We start from the raw sequence: 24,121 nt of genomic DNA, 5'->3' as shown, positions 1-24,121 counted from the left end.
AAGTTCCTTCAATGTCCCCACACTACTAAAAATCCCATGTCAAATGACAGGGGTGAACTCAAGGGACTGAAAGATAACTGACTTTATGCCTCAGCTAGGAGATCTAGGCACTTTCCAATCTACTTTTTCAAGGCATGTCTTAGATAAGCAAAAGCCCATTCTTAAGGACATGAATGTATAGACTTCAAGGAAACTGCAATTCTTCCTACATTGGATGATCAGCAGACCAGGACTACTAGGATTCCCCAGATTCCAGCTCCAACCGCAGGTTGCAACACATCTAAAAGCTTAAAGAGTCATGATTAAAATAGCTGTCAAACTACTTTGTACTTTATTGATGATAAAGAATTCTGAACTGTTGTTGCTGCTTATAAAAGACAGCAGAGGCCTTGAACCAAAATTTTGTGACCCAAAATACACTTCGGTATTAGAATTCATGCCTAATATCAGTTATTGTAATAGTTTTATGAATTTATGATAGATTTATAAAACACAGATGTGCAGAGTTTATAAAAGATGTCATCTTAATTTTTTGCTTTCTATTTCATTCTTTCCAAGTGAAAAAACTGATGCTATTTTTGCAAGACTAAGCATAAAATAATACAATTTCACTGAGAGTCTGGACAGACAAGATAAAATTTTGCCAGAGTGAAAAAAGACAGGCAGAAAAGAAGGCATAGTGGTAGAGATGAAGGAATGAAATCAAACATTGAAGCTGCACAACTGTAAAAAACAGAAAGAGATAAAGCTTGGTAGCATCCAGCAAGAGCAGAGACGGTACAGAGTTTTACACTGAAGGACTGGCTTGATAGTGGAAAAAACCCACAAACAAGTGGAGATCAAGAGTATTAATTTCATATGATGGAGGCTTCAGTTATTATTTTGTGCTGTTATACCACATCCATGGTTTAACCAGACTCAAGAGAAGATATTTGTTCTTGACCTTTGATGTTTGCAATTACAGAAAAGGTTATCCATGACTGAGACTGCAAACAATATTAAGTGAATGAGTTCAGTTACATTTTACAGGGGTAAATAAACAGTTCAGAACCCTGCATAATCTAGGAAAATGGGTCAAATAGAAGAAAGTGTGAAGCCAGCCTTAAAATTGCATCACAGTTCATCTGAAAAACAAAAATAAATTAGTCCTGAGAACACCCAGGAAAGTGGTAATAGAGAAAGGAATCCAGGAATTGTTTCTGTATGCAAATTATATTGAGTTTACCTGAAATGCAACAATGTCAATGCTATTTTACAATTCTGTATGTGCATAAATATCTACTTTTGCAGCACAGGGAGGGATCTTTCTAACTTACCTTTAGATTAAGAATTGCTAGAAAACCTGCTGCAGGTGTAAACAGATTGTCAGTAGAAAGGCTGACAGTGCAATAGAGACAGGATTCCTCTCATTTGATAGGAGCTGTCTAACCTATATTAGTCACTGAGTGTCCTGTATTGTTCATGGCACTTCTGGAGGATGATTCACTCATCCATATAAAATGTCTGTTTTCCTATGGGATGACTCATCTTCTACAGGTGTCATAGGTGAAGAGACAATCCTAGATGACGAGTTGAAATTAGTGCTCAGTCTCTAAAGATACAAAGTAATGTAGTCAAAGCAGAAGCCTGTGACATCTATAAATGATAAATTATTAAAATAAAATAAAGCAGGATATCATTAATATCCTTTGCCTTGAATCCAAAAGTAATCCAACTAAAACAGTGAACCAGCAATAGTATATAATTTTTTTGTGATTTTGTGCATGCATAGCCAGACACAATGTGCACACATTTCACATAAATATGTGAGTAATGTGACTATCAAAGAAGCAAAAAGGGGATATAGGGCAGAGGAAATATCCAAGTGATAGTAGAACAAAATAAGAGCAAAGGACTGAAAATATGCATCCTTCTCCATAAACAAGAAAGATGAATGGCAAAATCAAAAATCAAACAAGCATGATAGAATCTCCTTCTTGGGAAAATAGAATGTTGTGTAGAATCATAGAATGCAGATTATTAACGTCACTTGAATCAAAATTAAGGTTGTAATTTTGAATAGAATAAAATACAATAAAATAGAACAGAACAGAATATTTCGGTCAGAAGAGAGCTACAATGATCATCTAGTCCAACTGTCTGACCACTTCGAGGCTGACCAAAATGTGAAGCATGTTATTATAAGAATTGTCCAAACACCTCTTAAAACACAGACAGGCTTTTGGCATTGATCAGCTCTCTAGGAAGTCTGTTCCAATGTCTGAACCCTCTCAGTGAAGAAATGCTTCCTGATGTCCAGTCTAAACCTACTCTGGCTCAGCTTTGATGCCAATGCCCAAGAATTCCATCCCTCTCCACTTCTCCTCAGGAAGCCATAGAGAGTAATGAAGTCACACCTTAGGCTCCTTTTTCTCAAAGCTAGAGAGGCTCTAAGTCCTTAGCCACTGCTCATAGGAGATTCCTTCCAGCACTTCCACCAGCTTTGTTGCTTTCCTCTGGATGCATTCAAAGACCTTCATGTCCTTAAATCAAGGCTCAGAACAGCATGGAGTACTCAAGGTGAGATTGCACCATGCTGAATATAGTGAGATAATTGCCTCTCTTAGTTGGCTGGTTATGATTTGTTTGATGTACCCCAGGATATGGTCTGTCCTCTTGGTTGCTAGGGCACCCCAGTAACTCTTATTGAACCTGCTGTCAGGCAGCACCTCCAGATCCCTTTCTGCAGGGCTGCTTGACAGCCCTGCTTGTGCCTGGTGTTACTCCATCCTAGCTGCAGAATTTGCATTTTGATTTGTTAAATTTCATTCCATTAACCATATCCCAATTCTCCAATCTATCCAGATCCTTCTGCAAGGCAACTTGTCCCTCGAAAGAGTACCCCCAAGTTTAGTATCACTCCCTCTTAGTGAAGTACTTTTTCCTATGAACTTCACCTGGTGCAGATTTAAGATATTCCCTCACTTTCCTCAACAGAGAGAGGAGATCATCACCTCCCTGTACTCCCCATCAGAGGGAAGATGAAAACAACGAGATCACGCTTGAGTCTCCTCTAAGCTGAACAAACCAAGTATCCTCACCTATTCCTTGTAATTCATGTCTTCTAGGCCTTTCACCACCTTTGTTGCCCTCCTTTGGATACACTGTAATATTTTTACATCCTTCTTATACTGTGGAGTAGAAAACTACACAGTACTTGACATGATGCCATACCAATGCTGCATAAATTAGCATTCAGATGAATTTGCAAATTTAAAATGTTGAGATTTGAAAAACATGACTAAAATGTATTCCTATAGGTAGACAATTTTTACATGACTCTTTGAGACTTTCTATTTGTGTTAAGAGGAAAGTTTGGAAGATTCCTAATTAGAATGGAGAAAATCATTGTAATGTATACTTCTCTTTAGAAACCTCATCTTATTTAAAGGTGTAAGCAAATCTGGACAAACTGGTTATCTGCAAACGTTTGCTAACTTAGTTGCATTTTGACAAATCTCAGAAAAATCTCAGAAGGGATTCACACAGTCCTAGGTAAAATGGCTTTTCTATCAAAACTTACTTATTCTGATATTTATAGCTAAAATATATGTAAATTAGCAATATTGTAACATTTTTATCAGGTCTTTTAAAACTTTTAGAAGAAAAACAAGGAGAAATATGTTAGTGATTTAGCATTCTATATTTTACTAAAATGTTACTACCATATATCTCCAAATAACAGAATTTGTGCAAAGCTTCTTAATATTTCTATCAAGCAGCATTGCCTCTCATATGCTTTCATTATGCAGGGAAACATACTTTTTAATTCTTAACTGAATTTAAATAGGAAACATTTTTCCAATATATGCAAATCTGGCATTATCACCCTGTGCATTGTTAAATAATGTCTCAGTAGATCTTGTAAAACTGCAGCAATGGCAGCATAAACCTCTTTTATACAACTGAGATAAATAAATCTTCAGAGAAAGCAGAATATTCTTTTTGCTGTAAATATGGAAGTATATTAAGCTTCTGAACTGAGATTTGGTTTAGGAAAATGCTAAGCGCCTGCTTTCACTATCAGCTAAGATAAAGGTTTAGTATGAATCATGTGCACTTTAAACAATACTGACTAGAACAATGTACTATTAAGCACTGAACTCTGCCATGGAAAATAATATTTAACTGACAAAATATAATGAGTGACTGACATTTTCTATATTAATGTCATGTTTCATCATTTTAGAAAATGTATTTTCTTAATTTCTACAGAGTGCCCAAGGTGTATGAAGCTTTAGCAGATGTGTGAACATGCACCCTCTGTTCTGAATATCTCACAGACTGACTCACATTGGAGAATATAAGTCAGGGAGTCAAATGTGATACAAAAAGGGGAAATTAGAAAGTAGTATAAATATCTGTAATGTACAGTCATGATGTAAAGCCATAAAAATGACTCTTCAGAGACAATTTAGCTGAACAAACTGAGAACCATAGGCAATATTTGAAAGTTGGCCCACATGCCCTCTGAAACTCTAATAGCCCAAACTGAATTTTTAATGTCAAGGTCTGGGAACTGCTACTTCTATTAGGAAGAGTAAGAAGCATTCCTCAAGGGGACGGTTAGAAAACTGAGATCCCTTTCTTCCTGTGGTTCAAGACATGACTGAAAACTGGTTGTGCTTCCATTTCAGCAGTCCAAAGCAATTAAAAAAAAACAAAAGGAACAAAATGTCTGGGGTATTCAGAAAGCTTATCACTAATGGAAAAGTCAACTAATTCAATTTGTATGATTTAACGAAAAAAACCCAGATTTCTCTCTTAAAAAGAGAAGAAATACATAAGTTCATTGAAAAAAATGTATTTTCTTTTGTTCTTAGGGGAAAATGAAGAAAAAAAGGTGAAGAAAAGAGAAACACAGGAAAAAAAGTAAAAAGTGGGTTAGTTTTTTTATAAATGCAAGACTTCTTACAAATGCAACAAGTCTTATGGTCAGAATTCACTGGACTTCAGTAAGTGTTCTGATTTTCTTTGGAACTTTCATCCATTGGAAGAATCAGGTATGCAGCATTATTGAAAGTTAGACCTCTTATAAGTGACTTACTGGTCCTAGTATGGACTTCTGAGGGACACCACTTACCACCCATCTCCATCTGAACACTGAGCCATTGACCACTATCATCTGGATTTGACCATCCAGCCAATTTCTTATCCACTGTACAGTCTACCCATCTAAACTATATCTCTCCAACTTAGATAGAAGGATGTTGTGGGACACTCTGTCAGAGGCCTTGCAGAAGTCCAGGTCCAGACATGACATCCATTGGCCCCTTGACACTCCACTGCAGAAAGCCACTAAACTGGTCAGAAGGGTCCTCCCCTTAGTGGAGCCATGCTGGCTTTCTTGAAACACCTCCCTGTCCTTAAATCAAAAATAAATGCATGCCTTATTTGAATGAAATATACTTAAATGAAATACCTATCTCACCTTACTTCTCTATTATTGATAAAATCTTTTTGCACAAAAGTTTTTGAGCTGTCATTTTTTTGGGCTTCTGTGCAAGTCTCCAAGCATTTTTAGTTTATGAAGTTTTCCATCTCTACTACAAAAATTGTACACACACATTTCAGATGCACTACTGACACAGTCCTTGCCTTGGGACTGTCTACTAGCCTGCACCAGAAAGTAAATGCTAGGAATTTGCCAAATGTGTCAGAAAAAAAACCAACAGTGAAATAATTAGCTATACAGATATCCATATAATTAATGCAAGATTAACGTGGAGGAAAGGTGCTAATTTGACAGTTGTGAAGGGACAGCTTCACAAAAGCTTAAAGAATACAGACTGGCAATACCAAATCTATATGAAATTCAGACTCTCTCGAATATTCAGAAATTGTCACATTCAGTAATGAAAGATAATTCAACGTCTACAGTGCTTTACCTCTTTGTCCTCTCTCTGCTGAGATGTCTAAGAGTACAACATAATGGTAGTTTTATATTTTTGGTGATCTTCAAAGTTTTATGTAAAGTAAAATGAGAGAGCAAGGGCTATTTAAACAAGAAAACATCTTCAGCATAAAACATCTTACAATCATGAAAGCTTTTACACCTTTTATATGTGAGGAAAATGTTTTTAAAACATGCTCTGTCTCTCACACAGTTTTTTTACAGTTTTCTCTGTTTGCTTGCTTTCCCACAGGAAAATTCCTTGCATGCATTTTCACCATCCTTTCAACAACTCTTCTATCATTATACTAGCTGAAATGCCTCTCTTTGTGCTGTTACTAAATATGTAGTCCTGAGGAGCTCTTGCAACTGCCTACTCACACACAGCAGCAGCAGCATTGAACCCAGTTGGGATGTTTATTCAAGTGCTTTGAAATATCTTGAAATAGAGAAGGTGTTACAGAAAAGCTATCTCTGCTTCTGTTTCATCGTACACATAAACAGAAATCTATAGTGTCTTCTGCTGTGAACAAACAGATGAAATGCCTTTCAGGAGACCCTATCATGAGAGTGAACACTTTCAAGTGTATCTAGGGTTGCACAGATGCCATGAGTATTACATCTTATTTTAAAACAAGAAGAAAATTAGGTAAAACAACAAACTAGATGAGATTGCACATTGCCTGAAAGACACTTTCATACTTAATAACAATTCTGTAATCCTGACCTTAGTCTGTGACAAAATGTGAAATAGTATCTACTGATAGGACTGAATTAGGAGTGAAAACATAACAAAAAGCCATAATAAAACTGCAAAAACTAATAATGCAGGGTTTGTTTTGTTTTGTTGTTTTATAAATAAAGACAAATGCACTTATAATATATATATAATATATAAATATTATATATATATATAATTAGGAAAAGCATTTATCCTAAGAAGCTCTCTGTGAATTTTATTCAGGTAGCCTAATATAAGTTGTTACTATTACAAGGGTTTTTTTCTTTAATAAACTGGATTAGCAATGCCACATTATGTGTGCTTCTGGTTAATTACCCAGAACCCTAAGGGACTTTTGGTTTTCTGTTTCATGCTTGATATTGTACCTATAACCAACTAAAACAACTGGAAATATATTTGCAATTTGCCAGCTGTTTTCATGTTTTAGCTTGGGCAGAGTCTGTGGATTATAATGAACAGTTCAGAAACTGCAAGCACTTGTGATGTACACAACTGGAAGGATGTTAGGGAATGTATGCCACTTGTGGTACACAATCCTTTTTGTAACTGTAAAAACATGTGCAATCTTATATGGCTTGTAGAACAAATCCCAAGTACTCGCAGGTGGTCTCCACAAGCAGCGCTACCTCTGACTACGGTAGTTTGAAGGTTCTTACTATTAAAACAAGGAAGTTTAGCTCTTCATCTATGTATTTAGCATTTATGTGCAACAAATGAACATGGGAATAACAGAGGAGAGATTTAAATACCAAGTAAGAAAAAGATTCTTCTGGTGCATGATTGTGTGAAAAAGACATGATCTATTTCCCTGAAGCTTCTGCCAGCTTTGGACAGATGGAGCATGGCAGGAGCTAGAGGAAGGCATGGAAGGGTGAGCTGTGTGCCATCCCTTGCTGGGGAGAGTCTGTGGTGCTGTAAACCTGCAGCACAGCATCAGCAGGAAAAACTTGCTGGGGAATGAAGTCTTGACCTCACTGAACTCTCTTGCAAAACTCCCAGCGAGTCCCACAGTTTTTACTACTTTAACATACCGTACAAATCACACACAAAATCAACACATTCTGTCTTACAGAAGTCATGGATTTTTTTTCCTGACTTAAGTAATAAAGCCATTGTAAATGTCCAAGGCCTCCATGGTGGTTATAATTGGGTTTTTGTTTGGGGTTTTGTGTTTTTGTTTGTTTGTTTGGTTGGTTGTTTTTTTTAAGTGGAATATATATTTATATAGAATAGAAAAATCTAATGCAAAGATCTCTGAATTTGCTCAATGTCATGCCATTAGTACACTGTCACTGAAGTCCACTTAATGCTGGAGCTTGATTTGGACTTTCACTGAAATTTCAACAAAATCAGAATAGTGTGAAAAAGAGACATCTTTTGTCAAGTTCCAGATTTAATGGAAAACAAATCCTGAGCTCTCCTTCGGTGGCAGATAAGATGTGAATCCAAAACTACCAGTCATTAATGCTATGTAACACTTAGTCTATGAAAAGTTTAGTTTCCTGAAAGAAGGCACCATTCCATTTTGAAGGCGTCATTTAACTTTTTATTTCAAAAATCTATGAGCAGCATCTCTGTGTTCTTTTTCTCCATATGAAACTGTGATAGCTTTATTTGCTTTTGAATGTCATTCAATAATGCATGCATTTAAATGCCAATCAGGACTTTGTCTGGAGAGCTAGGAAGACTTTAAAGTGGAATTCTGACAGAAGAATAAACTTAATGTTTTTATTCCCATGATAATCGAATCTTTTCCAGATATCATTGTTATCTGCTATTGTCTCTAGTGGTAGATAGAACTATTTCTCCTTATTTTATATAGTTAGCAGAAACAGATCTAGCTATTCAGAAAACAATCAAATCCTATTTTTATCAAATGTATCAATGTTTTGATTTACCTAAAGATGTCACACTCTTGTTAATCTTGTGACATTAGTACTTGTTACTTTAGCAAGACGCTATCAAGAGCACAAGATCATAATGAATAATAATGAAACCACCATGCTATTCTTGAAAAGGAATAGCATTTGAATTACACAGAGGTTTAGAATGTTGATTGGATGATATGATGACCTATGAAGAATAAAATCTATGTTTGTTTTGCTTACATGTTTGTCATTGAATTGGAAGAATTTGTTCACCTCTTTAGATGATAAGTGCACTAGTTCTTTAATCATGCTTGATAAAGTCAACTCAGATTTTCAACAGATCAGTCATTCCCTTTAAATCTTGGTTCTGTTAAAATACTGTATCTTCTTTCACCTCAAATATTTTGACAAAAAATGGAAAAAAACAGATTTGCAAAACTAGAAGAGACTGTACTTTCTTTTTGAGCTTACAAATGAGATACTTTATATAACTGGGCCTACCTGTGGGTAACAGCACTCAAGGAACATTTACTATTTCTTTAACAATTACTTTATAATATGTCATCTGCCTAGGCTGTCTCAACTTTTCTGTCTCTGTAGGACTTATCATGGGAAAAGATGCAAAATTCCAATTTTTTCTCATTTTTTCTTTCCAAAACCTTTGTGCAAAACCTCACTGCATAAGGTAAACGGATATGCACTTAGCCTGTGTAACTTAGGAATATGGTGAGCTTCAGAGTACCAAGAAGATATCCTCCTAAGAAATACAGATTTATGCTAGTAGGATAAAAGCTAGCTATAGAGGTTAAGTTTGGTTTCACAGGATTTGTCTCTCAGGTTATAATTTCAAGGGCTCTTTGTGTTGTCTGGGTCAGATCTCTTTTTGAGGGGTAAAATCCTAATAACTTAAGACACGTTAAAAAGAGCAAAGCTAAGGTTACTGTGCTGTTCTAGTTCATGTAGTGTGAGATTCACTAAAACTCTGCAAGTCAGGGCAAATGTGAAGATTCAGCTGGCAGTTGACAATTTCTTTTTCTATTTTTTTTTCTCCGTGAACTCTACAGCTTTTTTCTATATATAAGTAATCTATAACAATGTGATTAACAACCAAGATTTCACACACTTAAAGACAAGTGACAAATTTAAATGACACGGTTTACTGCTGAAGTCACATAAACACCTTTATAATTTTTGTTACTGTCAAATGAATTCATTTAAAATGTGTGAAGAGAGAATTCTGAAAGTAAAGCAGGGAGGAGATAGATAGCCTGTTATACTTTTTTCTTGTCTTTTTTCTTTCTTTTTTACTGCATGACTTACGTCAGAGTGATGCATATCCTACTTCAAACTAAAACACAGCTGTTTTATATATAAGGTCTTCAATATAACTCACACTGCATGTAAATGCTAACATGAGACACATAAGATACTACAACTGAAATGCAAAGTTTGTTTCTGCTATTATGGGACCCATATATTATTCTACTTGATGAATTTACCTTAAAAATAATTTTGGATTTGGCACAAAGAACAGAAGACTCTCTCTTGAAATTAGTGCCTAGTTTTCTTAGCCACAGCAATTGTTTGCTGTCAACATTATTAAAACCTTTCTTTGGAACAATCAGGAAATTAATTATATTTACTTCTGTATTTACGGATATATGTGAACTCAGTTTATCAGTTAAGTATTGTCCTGGATGATTTCTGTCCTGAATCAAACAGAAGCAAACAGAGAACGATGCTATGATAGTGGAAAAAATCCAGGAGAGTGAACATAATCTCGAATATTTGGTAAAGATGTCTGGCATACCAAAGGAACATTTTCTAGGTACTAGTTTTCCACCAAACCCCAAAAGCCTTAGAGGTCATAAGGCTTTCACAGGGTTAAATATATTCCCTAGACAAGGATAATATAGAAATGCCACTGGCATTCTATAGATAGGCCACTGGCAGCAGCATCTTTGGAAGAGAAAGGTTCTGGAATGTTTCTATCTAAACACTAAAATTATAAAAAATCATCCTCTGATATGCTCTTCCTTCTTGCCAAATCCTCTGAAATGTGAAGGCAGCTATTACTATAGATGGAGCTGTAACCTGCCAAGCAGCAGTCATGAAGAATTTTGTAGGTAGTTACTTCTTCTGATCCCTCTCCTTTTTCAGTGTATTACACCTTGTTTTGGTCATTGGCTTCCCCTGGCTTTCATTAGATAGAGCATGTATATGGCCAAAATTCGATGCTGGATATCAGTTTCACATCTGTTAACAGAGTCATCCAAGAGTCTGTTATTTTGGCATCTAAATTATACAAATCTTGTTTTTTAACAAGTTGCAAATTAAGCCTGAGTTTTAATTTGCATACTGGGAAAATATATTAATATAATCAGGCATAATAGAGAATTAAAAATATTAAACTGCTAGGAATTTAGGATTTTTAGACATTCTTGTATTGTCTTTAGAGCATTTGTAGTGGGATGAACCTGAGATTTAAAACTTATGACTGGCTTAACCACCTAAAATCCTGAGTCCCTCTGAGGCAATCTAAAAGTAAAATCGGGGTTGTAACTCTTCGGTTTTCCCCCTTGGGTGTTTACCAAGTCAAAGGTATATTCTACAAATAATGCAAATAATAACTCTTGCAACATTGACTAAAGGTTTTAATAAGCTCTAACAAAGTGCAGAATTGCATAAGTATCACTTAACTTTAATTCAAAGGCTGCAAAGTAGTGATTGCAGGGACCATTTACTATGCTCTTAAAAAACCACAAGAAAATACCTGATTTCTAAAAAAAAAACACTTAAGAAAATACCTGATTATTCATTTTACCATCATTAAACACTGAAAGATTTGGGTTTTTTTCATTATTTTTTTACTGATGCACAGATTTCCGTTATTAAAATTCCAGGATTTCCACTACAAGTGGAAATGATATTTTGTAGAAGAGTGTATTTTTCTTTCTTTCTTCCTCTTTCTTTCTGGTTATTGATCCATTATTGATCCAAGATCCGTGCTTGCAAAGTGCAAATCATTTATCATCCTCAGAATCCTAGCTTTGGTAAGAAAGAAATACCAGATCTTTTTATCAGGTCATGTTAACTAGTACCTTGGTTCCCCTTCCACCTCTATGGTGGTACAGAATCTCTGGCCCATGATGTGATGTCAGGACAGCCAATGCTGTGTTCTTGTCTTAGCTACAAGTGCAGTGACTTGTACCTACTTGTACCTGAAACTCCAGCTGCCTAGGAAACACCTGTTGGCTGCCTTGGAAAGAGACAGAACTACCTGGCATGGATTATGGCCAAATGAAAGAAAAAATATTGACCAAATTCAATCATCTTCCTCTCCTATAAATGGTGATCCTAAGTGAGACCCTTTAGAGCTCTCTGGGATAGCAGCAAGCTGTAACGTTTTATCTTCCTCCTGAACTAGGACACCTCTCAGGGTACATTTCACAAGGACTTCAAATAATAGATTTCACAAAGGTTTCAAAGAATAAATTTTGGAAAGATTTTGAAGATCATTCATTGAAAGATGTCAACAAAGAGGAAAGAGTTCAAAGGTCATCTGCTGAAAAATGCTGATGAATAATAATAATAATTCACTACAGCTGGATTTTGTGAGGTTTGAAAGATATTTCATACCAGCAATTTATCACAACTTGCAAAGAAAAAATACATTAACCTCTATAACTCTGTGTGTGTGTGTGATTTGATTTAGCAAGCTTTGTCATTAGTTGTGTGTGAATCTTGTAATTTTTGACTTTTTACTAAGTCACAGGGATGACAAATTTTATTAAATCCTTCTGCTAATTGACCAATGAGTAAGTATTGTTAAAAATCATAGAGCCTAGCCTTGTGATTTTGCTTAGTAGTGCTACTAAACCCTAAACTGCTGCTATCTCAAAGTTGTGTGGGATTCATATAGTAAGTAATGAAGTGAATTTTGCCATAGGACTTCATAGGTCACACTATTACAGATTCATATTAAAATCACTTTTGTTAATACCTTTGATGGTGATTCTTTATCCACGACACTCATCTCTGACAACATTCATTACCATCACAAATATTCATCTTACAAGTTAACATTTCCTAAAATCTGTGATCTGTTCTCCCAGTTTCAAGAAAATATATTTCAAAAAAGAAGAGACAACACTGATATAAGCTCTAATACATACATATTTCAGAACAGTATTCATTAAATTCATTAAAATGGCATAGATGCATTGGGAAAAAATAAATTAAAAAAAAACCTTTGCAACTAGAAACCATGATAGTGAGTTACAGATATTACAGCTTGCAGGCATTCTTATGTATCACTGGCGTTCAAAGTTTGACACAGGACTTGTTCTCATAAACATAGAAAGCTGCTGGTCACCTGACTGGAGGGTTCTGCTCTGCATAAAATGCAGTTAAATATATCATAGTTCCATCAATCATACATAAGTGGAAGAGGAAGCAATAGATATTCACTAACTACATAGGAAGTATTACATAGAAGTTATTGCTGCTCCATGCTGTTACTAATATATGTTTTTGTATTATACACAACTCATCTAAATCTCAAGGTTTTGAAGAGAAGAATTAAAACAGTTGTACTTGTTTAGCTAACATTGAGCTGCAGTAGCTCTTAATGGAAATGAATACAAAATTTCAAACCCTAATAAAAGCTAATCTGCAGTGTTCAAATCCTCAGAGCAAGGAAATTATAATAACTATAACAAACTGTAATTAATTTTTCTCAAACAACCACCAAGGGAAAAGGAATATACTCAGCAATTTATTTTGTAAGTATATTTAGTCTTCTGTTAGGTCATCATTCCTCTCAGCAAATATAACATTCTGTGGGAATTACCTCTCAAGGACTATTCTTATATGTCTCTCCTGCAGTGAGAGGGAGAACAAATACCTTTAAAAGTCTGCTATCAATCTGAAAGTTCCTCTAGGTAACACCATGATTATGTTCATCAGAAAACTATTCACATTTTGTTATACTTCTATCCCTTCCTAAAAAGCCATCAATCTATCCATTCCATGCTATATTTGTAAGAAAAATGTACAGTTTAAAAAATGTTTTGATAGCTTCAATGACAATCATGAATACAGTTATTGCCACAATAAAAGTTATGACTACTTAGATTTAAGATGGTACTGAACTGGATGTCATTCTAATGAACCACTAAAATCAATAAGATTATTCAGTTTACCTGAGGTGTTTTATTCATTAAGCCTTTCAAAGTAAGAGAGAGAGAAATGACACAAAGTAAACAAAAAGAAGCAGTACGAATCAAGAAGTCTCTCGCCTTTAGTAAGATCAGGATCCTACTGATTTAACTCTGTTTTCTATTTGCTCCATAATACACCTCTAGAGCTGAACTTCAAACATGGCCAAGTTAGGAGGATTCATGCTCCTTGTATACTTTCCAAGCTCTTCTTTTTAGAACAGAAGGAATATAGATAAAGTTTTGCAAAGACACATGCACAATCTGAAGTGAAATTTGACATGTTTTGTAATCCTCTGAGAGAAGACAACAATAAGAAAGTAGTACTATAGTAGATAAATTTACCATTTTTCCAGTCTTGATAAATGTGGCTCCATCAGTTTTAACAGATAGGATACTAAACTGACATGTTTGCTGTCCTAAACAGGACAGTTTACTGACAAAATAAAAATCATTTTCACAGATGCACAGAATCATACAGATAGGAAGGTCATCCAGTCCTACATCCTACTCAGAGCAGGGCCAATTCATGTTGCACAGGGTCTTGTCCAGTCAGATTTGTTTTAACCATCTCCCAGAACGGAAATATCAAAAATTTTCTGGATAATCAATGCATGACTTCTGTCTTAATGAGAAATTATTTTTAAAATATCCTAATACCTGTTCCAAATTTTCCATGTCATGACTTGTGCCTGTTGTCCCTTTTCCTAATATTCTGCATGTCTACAAGCCTGACCCAGCCTTCCCTATGTTGTGCTGTAACTGAGGACAGCCATGAGCACCCCAAAAAGCCTTTCTTGCTCAAGGCTTAAGCAGTCCCATTCTTGAATCCTCTCCTCTACATGGTGTGCTACAGCACTCTAACAGGCCTTCAACAGGTCTCATTTTCCTATGTCAGTGCAACTCTTGTGGAAAGAAGTCCCAAAGCACAGTAATGCTGACCACACAGGCACCAAATAGATGTGAAAAAATCCCTCTTCCCTTAACTAATCTGTAGAACTACTGGCAGACCTATTATTATTTAAAAAAATATTTCAAAAATATTTTGTTCCTAAATTCAATTTAAAAACACAGTTGTAAATAAATAAATATGCATTGGTTTGTACATTCACTGTCATATAAATATATATTTCCAACCTTCCAATATGATGTGGAATCATGTAAACAAGGTACTATGGTCAAGTAATTTTATTTCAGACTTGGCCAATTTAAAGAGATTAGTATTTACTACACCAAAGCATTTATCATGCCTGGAATCAAGTACATAATAATTTCCTATAATTCTGCAAAATAATATTAAGAATTTTATTTTAGGGATCAGTGACCAAGCTTTGACAATATTCCATGTCAGGTAATTAAAGATGGACAGAAACAAAGGCATCCTAGTAAATCTTAATATGAATGCAAACATTAATCAAAATTTTCTATATAGTTAAACTATAGAAAGGTCAAGAAAGATTCCTTTGTGTCTCAATTCCATTAAAACAAGTAATTAACAAGATCTTTTATAAAGAATATAATGCTATAAATTCTGCAGAGGGGTTATTGAATAAAAGGGTATTTCAAGCTGCAACCTGAAAAAAATAGAAATGTAAAGAAACTGAGAGGTATATAGGGTTCATCAAATTATTAGATTTGAATTCAGAGTTGTTGGAATTAATTAATTACAAATATGGTATGAATCTGACAGCTGTCTGCTCTTACCTAATATTCCATTAAATCAATCTAAAATTGTTTCAACATTTTTTTCTAGTTTATTTCAATGTAAGTGAAGTAAAACACATACATCAGATGTTCAGCCCACCATTCTTTCCATCATGATTGGAAAATTTTTAAAGGTACTTTCATTCAGAAATATTTAGCAAATATTTGGATTAATAATTCATTATGCTTGGGGTTATTACATAAATCTTGTTTCATAAGCAGGATGACTGAAGCTTTTGACTAGTACAATGCTAAATAACAATAATACTTCCAAGCACTGTTATAAAAAATTAGCTAGAATGCATAAAATCTTTAAGATTCCATGTGATTAAGACAAAACTCCCAAACTTTCTGCTACATGTCTTCATGAGCATTCCATTGCTAAGACATAGAGTAGATTTGAGAGCTTTTAATCGCAAACACTCAAAAAACTTTCTATTCTGAATGTGCTTAGACAATATATCATATTTATATTCCTATTTATATTAATTGAATAACAAAAAGAACTAAAAAGCCTTCTGAGCATATTGTCAGGATTTCTTCAGGTAGATAGATATGGTACAGAGAGAAAGTCCTGTCTGGATTGCTGATTGCATGCTTGAAAGATTAATTTTTATGCATTGGTTTAGACAAAAATCAGGCTAAATATTTTACGTTCCAAGAGAATAAGATAGCCATAAAGGATTTTTTTTTTTTTTTATCCTTATACTGCAAATTTGGTTAGTCATGATAATTTAATGGCCAGTGAGGCCACACAATGTTATTATCAAGGCTCCCCTTCAGCACCTCCTGGAGTGAACTGTCATTCTCAATAGACAAGCCACCATCCACATTTGCATCTCACATATAATATTCTCTTGAAAGGAACAAGCATATTTACCCTTCAAGGTTTATCTATCATATAACAAATAATGTCCCATCCACTTTACTCATCAAACATTTTTACAAGTTCAAGCTGCACATGCATGCTGTTTACTATGGATAACTTCCTGCTCCCTATGCAAAGGGTTTGTTTTCTGATTGTAATTTTACCTATTTTGCTTCTGCCAATGGCTAGAGATAAATATTATGGAATGCCATTGCCTGCATATTTGCACTGACATCCTGTTTAAAGACAGCTTCATTTCTTCTTTAGCGCCCAAGAAAGCAGAAATGTCATTGCTCCCTTAACAGTCATGCTGCTCTCCAAGGCTACATTCACACAGTGAAGTGAAGGTGCAAGTACTGCTCATAATGGTAGCCAAAAGAAAGTAGGAGCTGCAACATCAGTCTTCAGTGACTACTTTGCCATCAGAGTTACCCTTATCTACATTAACTTTATGACTGTAAGCACAGATAGATGTTTTCTTGCTAAATCATGGTTTGGTTTCATAACACTTGACTATATTCTCTTGACCTCAGTTCAAACGATGAAAAACAGGGTTTGGGACCCTGTTATTGAAACCATTAATCTTAAGCCTCTCTGAATGGCTGGTTGTAGTATGGGGAGACAAATGGGGTCACAGGATATTTTGAGACCTGGCAGAATTCTCCGTGGGAAGAGTATGCCCTGGTATGCACAGTAAGCTGTGCAATTTTAACATGGTGATGCTCAGTACACTGCTGTGAGCTGTTAAACTCTTCCCACATTTTTGCTTAGAGGCTGCTCCATTTCAGAGGGATATGTGATTCCTGCTCTAGTTTATAGCTCATACATTGAAAGCTTCAGCAGATGGCAAGATCATCACCAAGATGATGTGCATGTTTAGGACAAGAGGAATTCTTTGTTTGCTATTATGTAAGTAATCCAGAACAGCAGAAAGATGTCTGTTTCTTCCTTCAGTTGCCCTCTGAAATGTCTCTTAGAATAGACAGCACATGAAGCAAGGCTATTCTCACAGGCTGCAGAACTCTTGGCTCAAATATTTCCTTTATCAGCAGTCATGAACTGCACTTCACTAAAAGTGCATTATTTCAGTTCACATTACTAATTAATGAACTTTTCATATATTCTGGTTTTGACTACTTGTATTCAGTAGCAGTAGTTACAGAGAGGAATATTGGATAAGATTAACAAAATAATTACAATATGCCACACTGTTATTAATTGGATTTGCTGATTGAGCTTTAAAAGTTATACTATTTACACCTTATATCTGAGATGACAATAGATGAAAACCAAATTAAAATAGAAATAGAATGTTAGGGGTTGGAAGGGACCTCCAGAGATCGAATCCAATCCCCCTGCAAAGCAGGACCACTTAGGGTAGGTCACACAGGAATGTGTCCATGCAGGTTTCAAAGGTCTTGAGAAGGAGACTCCACAACCTCTCTAGACAGCCTGTTCCAGTACTCCATCACCCTCACAGTAATAAAGGTTTTTTTCATACTGAGATGAAATTTTCTGTCATTGAGTTTACATCCATTGCCCCTCATCCTATCACTGGGTATCACTAAAAACAGGCTCCATCCTCCTGAGAGCCACCCTTCAGGTACATATAAACACTGACGAGGTCCCTGCTCAGCCTTCTCTTCTCCAGACTAAGCAGCCCCAGGTCTCTCAGTCATTCCTCATAAGAGAGATGCTCCAGTCTCTTAATCATCCTCATAGTCTTTTGTTGAACTCTCTCCAGTAGCTCCCTGTCCCTCTTGAAGTGGGGAGTCCAGAACTCTTAACATTATTCCAGATATGGTCTAACTGGGGCTGTGTAAAGGGGGAGAAAACCTCCCTGGAACTGCTGGATACACTCTTAATGCACCCAAGTATACTATTTGCCTTGTTGGTCACCAGGGCACATTGCTGTCCCATGGATAACTTATTATCAACCAGAATCCCAAGGTCCTTCTCTGTGGAGCTACTCTTCAGCAGGTCAACCCCTAACCTGTACTGGTGCATGGTGTTATTCCTCCCCACGTGCAAGACTGCACTTACTCTTGTTGAACTTCATTAGGTTAGTCTTTGCCCAGCTGTTCAGTCTGTCCAGGTCTTGCTGAGTGGCAGCACAGCTTTCTGGTGTGTCAGTCCCTCCTTTCAGTTTTGAATCATCAGCAAATTTGCTGAGGGTACACTCCATCCCTTCATCTAGCTCATTGATGAATATGTTAAATAAGACTGGAGCCAGCACTGACCCCTGGGGAACACCACTAGCTACAGGTCTCTGCACCCTTTGTCAAAACACTTTGAGGTCTATTGTTTAGCCAGTTATCAATCCATCTCACAGTTCACTCTTCTAAGCCACACTTCCTAAGATTACCTGCAACGATATTATGGGCAATAGTATCAAAAGCTTTACTAAAGTCAAGGAAGATAACATCCACTGCTCTCTCTGCATCTAACCATTCAGTCACATCATGATAGAAGGCTATCAGATTAGTCAAACATGACCAATAACTAACAAAACTCAGCATATCACTTATTTTGAATATTATGCTAGTCTACAGAGTTTTTGAGTCACAGCCTACAGGTTTATGCTGCTGAAAGAAAAAGCAGATGAGAATGATAAACTATCTGAAAAACAAATTACAGCAGCATATTGCTTATATTGACAGTCATAAAAACAGCCTCTAAAGTAATGCTGACTAAAACCCTCCTGCTCATTTGAAGTTTATGAATGGAAAACTTGTGTAGAATAAAAACCCAGACTCAGGTTCAACAGGGTTTAGTTTTGAGAGTAAACACATTAAGAGACAGATGTATGTTTAGTAGAAGGACTAGGGTAGGGACCTGAATGAGCCAAAAAAGACATTTTATGGCAATTACTGAACCTACCTGTGTCTCAGGTTTCCCAAGAAGATATGCAGGATAATAGCCTTTTTGCCCTTACACTGGGTTGTGAGGTTTGACTCATAAAGAGCCTTATCCAAAGCCATTAAAGCTAATAGAAATCTTTCATTGACTATAATGAGCTTTTGTTCAGGTCCTTTACAAGACAGCTGAAAAACTGCCATTGACTTCAAGCCCTAATTTTATAAACCTGTTTCATATCCTCAGCTCATAGGCATTTGGAAGCAGAGAAATGTAGTAATAAGAGTATTATAATCTCTGCAGAAACCTTTTTTTTTTTTTTAATTTAATTCTGAGGTGCTACTCACTGCATGTGCGTACCTCTAGGTGTGTGTGTACATATACCAATTATAGTATTCACTGATTAATAACTGGTATTTAGATACCCTTATATGTTGGTTGCATGTCTCCACTGCTGGATGTTAGCTCTATATATTTAGTCTGACAAAGTATAATGATATTTACATTGATTCAGCCAGTGTCTGATACAGAATATAAATTGTCATTTTCTTTTTTATGCTGGTATTATTCTGGCTGTGCAATCAAAGGCAATAACTGATCTGGCATAAAGTTAACCCTTTAAAATAATTCAGAAATTTGTAGCTGCAGAGGACTTGGGCAATTCTTTATAATGTGTCCTCTGTATTTCTCATCTAAGAATGCGGAGGCATTGCCAAGAATAGTAAAGTTGCATTTCCTCTGCTCATAGTAAAAAGGCCACTCAAAATGGGAAACATACCAGAAATTAAAAAAAAAAAAAAAAAAAAAAAGAGAAACTTTAAAAAAGTGATATAATTATATAAACTATTTGTTATTGCATTCCAGTAGTGTGCCAATAAAGGAATGCTAAGCTAATATCATAAAAACTTTACTTCATTCTATAAGAATTTGAAAACAGTAACAGTCAGTTGAGTAAAAATCTCTATTCTAGGCCAGGTACTTGAAATAAATTCCCACTGATATGTAATTTTTTATCCCCTTAAATAATAGTAAAAAGATGCAAGTTCTCTATATAGCTATTGGCTTCTATTCAAAACAGCTATTTTCAGCATTATGAATGGCTGACATGATGTATTTCAAACCCTGAAACACAGCAGTACCCAAGCAGTAGCTTTATATAACACCTGACATCCTGCATTACAGAAAAGACATATTTCTTAACACAACATGCAATAACCATACATTACTTAATTTAGTCCAATATTTTTGAAAGATAATTCATATTTTTTATCATATAGTTAACAGCATATTTTTGTAAAATCAATTAAGGCATGAATTTTATTCAATGACACAACTATTATAAGCCACTACAAGTCTTAGTTAAAAGATTTTCATTTACACATCTCAGAATAATGTCTCTCTATGCCTTAACATTCCAATATTCGTCCTACAAGAACCATGCAACAACAAGAGATCATGTAATTTTTCTAAATATTTTTATGAATTAAATAAAGATAATTTTATCTGTCAAGATTTTACATTTTAGAAATTCATCTGTCCTCAAAGGTGCATTTAATTTTGAATTCAGCTGGTTTCTGGGTTTTTTTACTTTATCAACCTGATCCATTAGACCATTACACATATTGCTATTCTCCAAGAGAAGAAATTATTCCAACATCTGTTGCCATTCTGGTTTTCCATAATTTCCTTTTATGCCCTATGTAACTCATTAAGCTCATCCAGAAAACATTAGCGTGTCTAACTGTCTACACTGTATATGCCTTTCCACTGTGAGACTGGATGAAAAATAGTAGCCTTCAACACAAACCACTTTAAAAATACACTATTTTTACTGAATCTTTTGATCCAAGAAAATATATCTGGGTTTGCAAGTCACAATTGTGACACACGCAAAATTTAAAATAATCTCTTAAATTTTAATGGATTGAGAAAAATAGATTCACGTCTTACTATTGTGCAGGCTGTTCCTTTTGACTGCTGCAGTGTGATGAGAGGAAAAGTGTTTAAGAACATACCTTCCAACTGGCTTGAAGAGAGTAATTTTAATATTTTAATTCACTTGTGTGAGTGATCTCCAGAGTGCAGCAGACAGAGGAACAAAAAATGTCCCAGTAACCTAAAATCTAACATGTTGGTAGAATGGTAATGAAACTGGAGTCCAGTATGTCCTTCTAAATACAACTCCATTTTCTGCAGGTGCAAATGTCCTGTATTTTATTAATTTCAAGCTAATTTCCAGCCCTGTGATCTCTTCCATCCATTTTTGCCTGCATTTAACAATTGCTACTCTAATTTAATTTTAGAGGAAAATACCTATTGACAGCTGACTTGCCCATAATGTAGTCATCAACAAAATGCAAAGGTCATTCTTCCTGAAGAAAGCTGAAGAATTCACTACAACTGTCCTACTAGCTTTCTACTGGTGACACTGCTGTAAGAAGTGACCTACTGTCCAATGCTAGCTATCAGCTGATAAGTAATGGAAGGACAAAGATCATTGAAATTGATTTTCTAATATGTATAAACATTACGGAAATGAGTAAAAATTTGAGGGTATTTAGATTTACTTAATATGCTATCATGCACGAAAACTGCATGGTACCCACGTTGAGGATTTTACCTTGTATTAATTTCTGTGTGAGCTGCTGTAAATCTGAAACCAGTGCCCAAATGCTAATGCTTCCATATGTTCTGAGTCTACATTGGCAATATATTTGTAAGTGAAAAAAATAGAGAATTTATGTATGACTAAGATTTATCTTGGGAACAGAGAGTGAGATAGACCGGGAAAAACCTACTAAAGGAGGAAAGAGATAACTGCACAAGATAGACTCAATTAAATCCTGCAGGAAAGAACCAATAAACTAGATGTTAGAAATCTTAGGAGATATTATCAGGAAAATAATAATTAAAAATAGCAAGAAATGCAAACACAAAAAGGTTGAGATAGACCATAAGAGAGACAACGACCTCACATACCCCACACCAGACAGTAGGCCTTTTTTGTACTTTTTACTGAGAACAAGTTGCTTAAACTTAATAATTGGGCTAAACTCCTGGAAGTCAGTCAAATTTATAAGGTTCCTTGCTACTGTTAATTCAATTCGAGTGAGTGGAGTGAGCTCTGTATGAAATGAATAAGGCTGTAAAAATCAAGCGTTGACAACTTCTCTCTGACTACTGATGGGTTTTTCATAATATTAGAAGAGAATTTTCTCTCACAGACACATGTCAAAAATCTGCCCAGGAATAGGGCAAAAAGGATTTGTATCTCCACAGCAGGATGCACAGCTTATGCAATTATTTCTTGCATGCTAGATTAAGTTAAAACAAGAAAAAGGATCTACACCAAGTGTAACAAAACTAAAACCAAAGCAAAACTGGAGGGCAAAGAAAGCATTTACTGTCTTCCTAATGAACAGAGGCACACTTTTGTTACTAAAGAAACCCTTTTCAGGTCACATTTTGTCCTCATTAATATGAAAATGGACCTATACAAAGAAAACTTACATATTTATAGAATCATAGATTTGTTGGTTGGTTGGTTTGAAAGAGACCTCTAAGATCATCCACGGATCAATTTAACAGTTAACAATTGCTAAGCACAATCACAGTTTTCTAATTCTTTATCCTGGTACTGGCAGTAAAGCAAGACTGAGCTCCCAGGAGGGAAACATTCCATATTACATCAGCTGGCAACATGTCCTTAGGGAGCATCTGTCAGCTACAGGGAGTTGGCACACACTTTGGCTGCTCCTCCAGTATATCCCTCCACATTTAAAATCTCTGCTACTTCTCCTTCCATGTGGGGAAACTAAAAGGAGTCTTAATCTTTGTATAATAGGTAAGAGCTAACTCAATCTCTACTAACCAAGATATTTCATAAAGTCAAATAAACCTCACAAAAATAACAAAAATACAATCACAATCAAGTCATACTTGCTGTGTTGCACTAATTACCCAGAAGATGTGCACTACTTTTCAGTTGCAGAGTGTAAATGATATACAGAGAATCGACTTACCGGGCCAAAAGCGTTGCTGTCAAAGCTGTGTCCATGGTGATCGCCTTCTACCCAAATATGCCCATGTGGAACTTTCACATACTTCTTTTTGTATCCAATGGTTCTAAAAAGAATTGGGAAAAAAAAATGGCTAATAATTTAAAAATAAAAACTTACAATATTTTGGTAGGATAATTCACATATTTATGTGTTTGGAATTTGATCCTGAATACCATCCAACACTTGCTTTAAAAAACCTCTGTTGAAGTCCTTTAGGCTTCAAGAGTGCTACTTAAGCCAAAATACATACTGATTTTGTATGAGCTGTTTACAACACTGGCAGAAATCAAATCACAACAGGAACAAGAAAACTTTCCTGTTAAATATAATTAAAGGATTCCTATTTCCTTTTCTGTAGCAACAATTCTTTGAACTATCAGACATTATGTCAGGCAAATGCCAATGGACACACACTGCAGTCACATAAAGATATTGTACTGCCAATGTTTTTCTTCTGGGGTAGTGTCAGGTATTCATCACAAATAGTCTGGCATATCTGAACTAGCCTCAGATTCAGAGCTTGGATTCCTGTAATGCTTTTATGTCCTGGGGATAGGATATCTTCAGCTGTAACAAGCTAAAACTTAAAGGAAACCTCTAAGAGAAGGACAAGTGCTGCAAAAAAATGACATTGATGGTTGAAGTCATTTTCCACAGAAATCCCTACTGAAGCAGAGCCTCAGCATATTACAAAAATGACAAACTACAGATGAATACTAAAGCTGAGGTTCAGACTATGCAAAATTCCTGTATTTCTGAGTAGCTGTCATTTTCACAATTCCAGGCTGCCTTCTACCATATGTGCTTTTGCCTTTTTTTTTTTTTTTTTCAGATGGGATCTGTTATTCTGCAGTCTTTCAAGCAAAGAAGT

General features: G+C 35.5%; 1 protein-coding gene across 2 annotated transcripts in view; it reads right to left on the bottom strand.

The window, feature by feature from the left end:
• The window catches only part of IMMP2L (inner mitochondrial membrane peptidase subunit 2), a 397,034-nt gene that overhangs the window by 66,102 nt on the left and 306,811 nt on the right, over positions 1 to 24,121 (bottom strand). For both annotated transcript variants that reach the window (XM_054399583.1, XM_054399584.1), the window contains one exon: positions 23,212 to 23,314. In XM_054399583.1, the coding sequence (XP_054255558.1) occupies positions 23,212 to 23,314 (103 nt within the window). The remainder of the gene's footprint in view (positions 1 to 23,211; positions 23,315 to 24,121) is intronic.

This window comes from Indicator indicator, chromosome 3, assembly GCF_027791375.1.
Source record: "Indicator indicator isolate 239-I01 chromosome 3, UM_Iind_1.1, whole genome shotgun sequence".
NCBI classification, from domain to species: Eukaryota; Metazoa; Chordata; class Aves; order Piciformes; family Indicatoridae; genus Indicator; species Indicator indicator.
The sequence above is the reverse complement of the archived record's forward strand: the minus strand, read 5'-3'. Positions and strand labels throughout refer to the sequence as shown.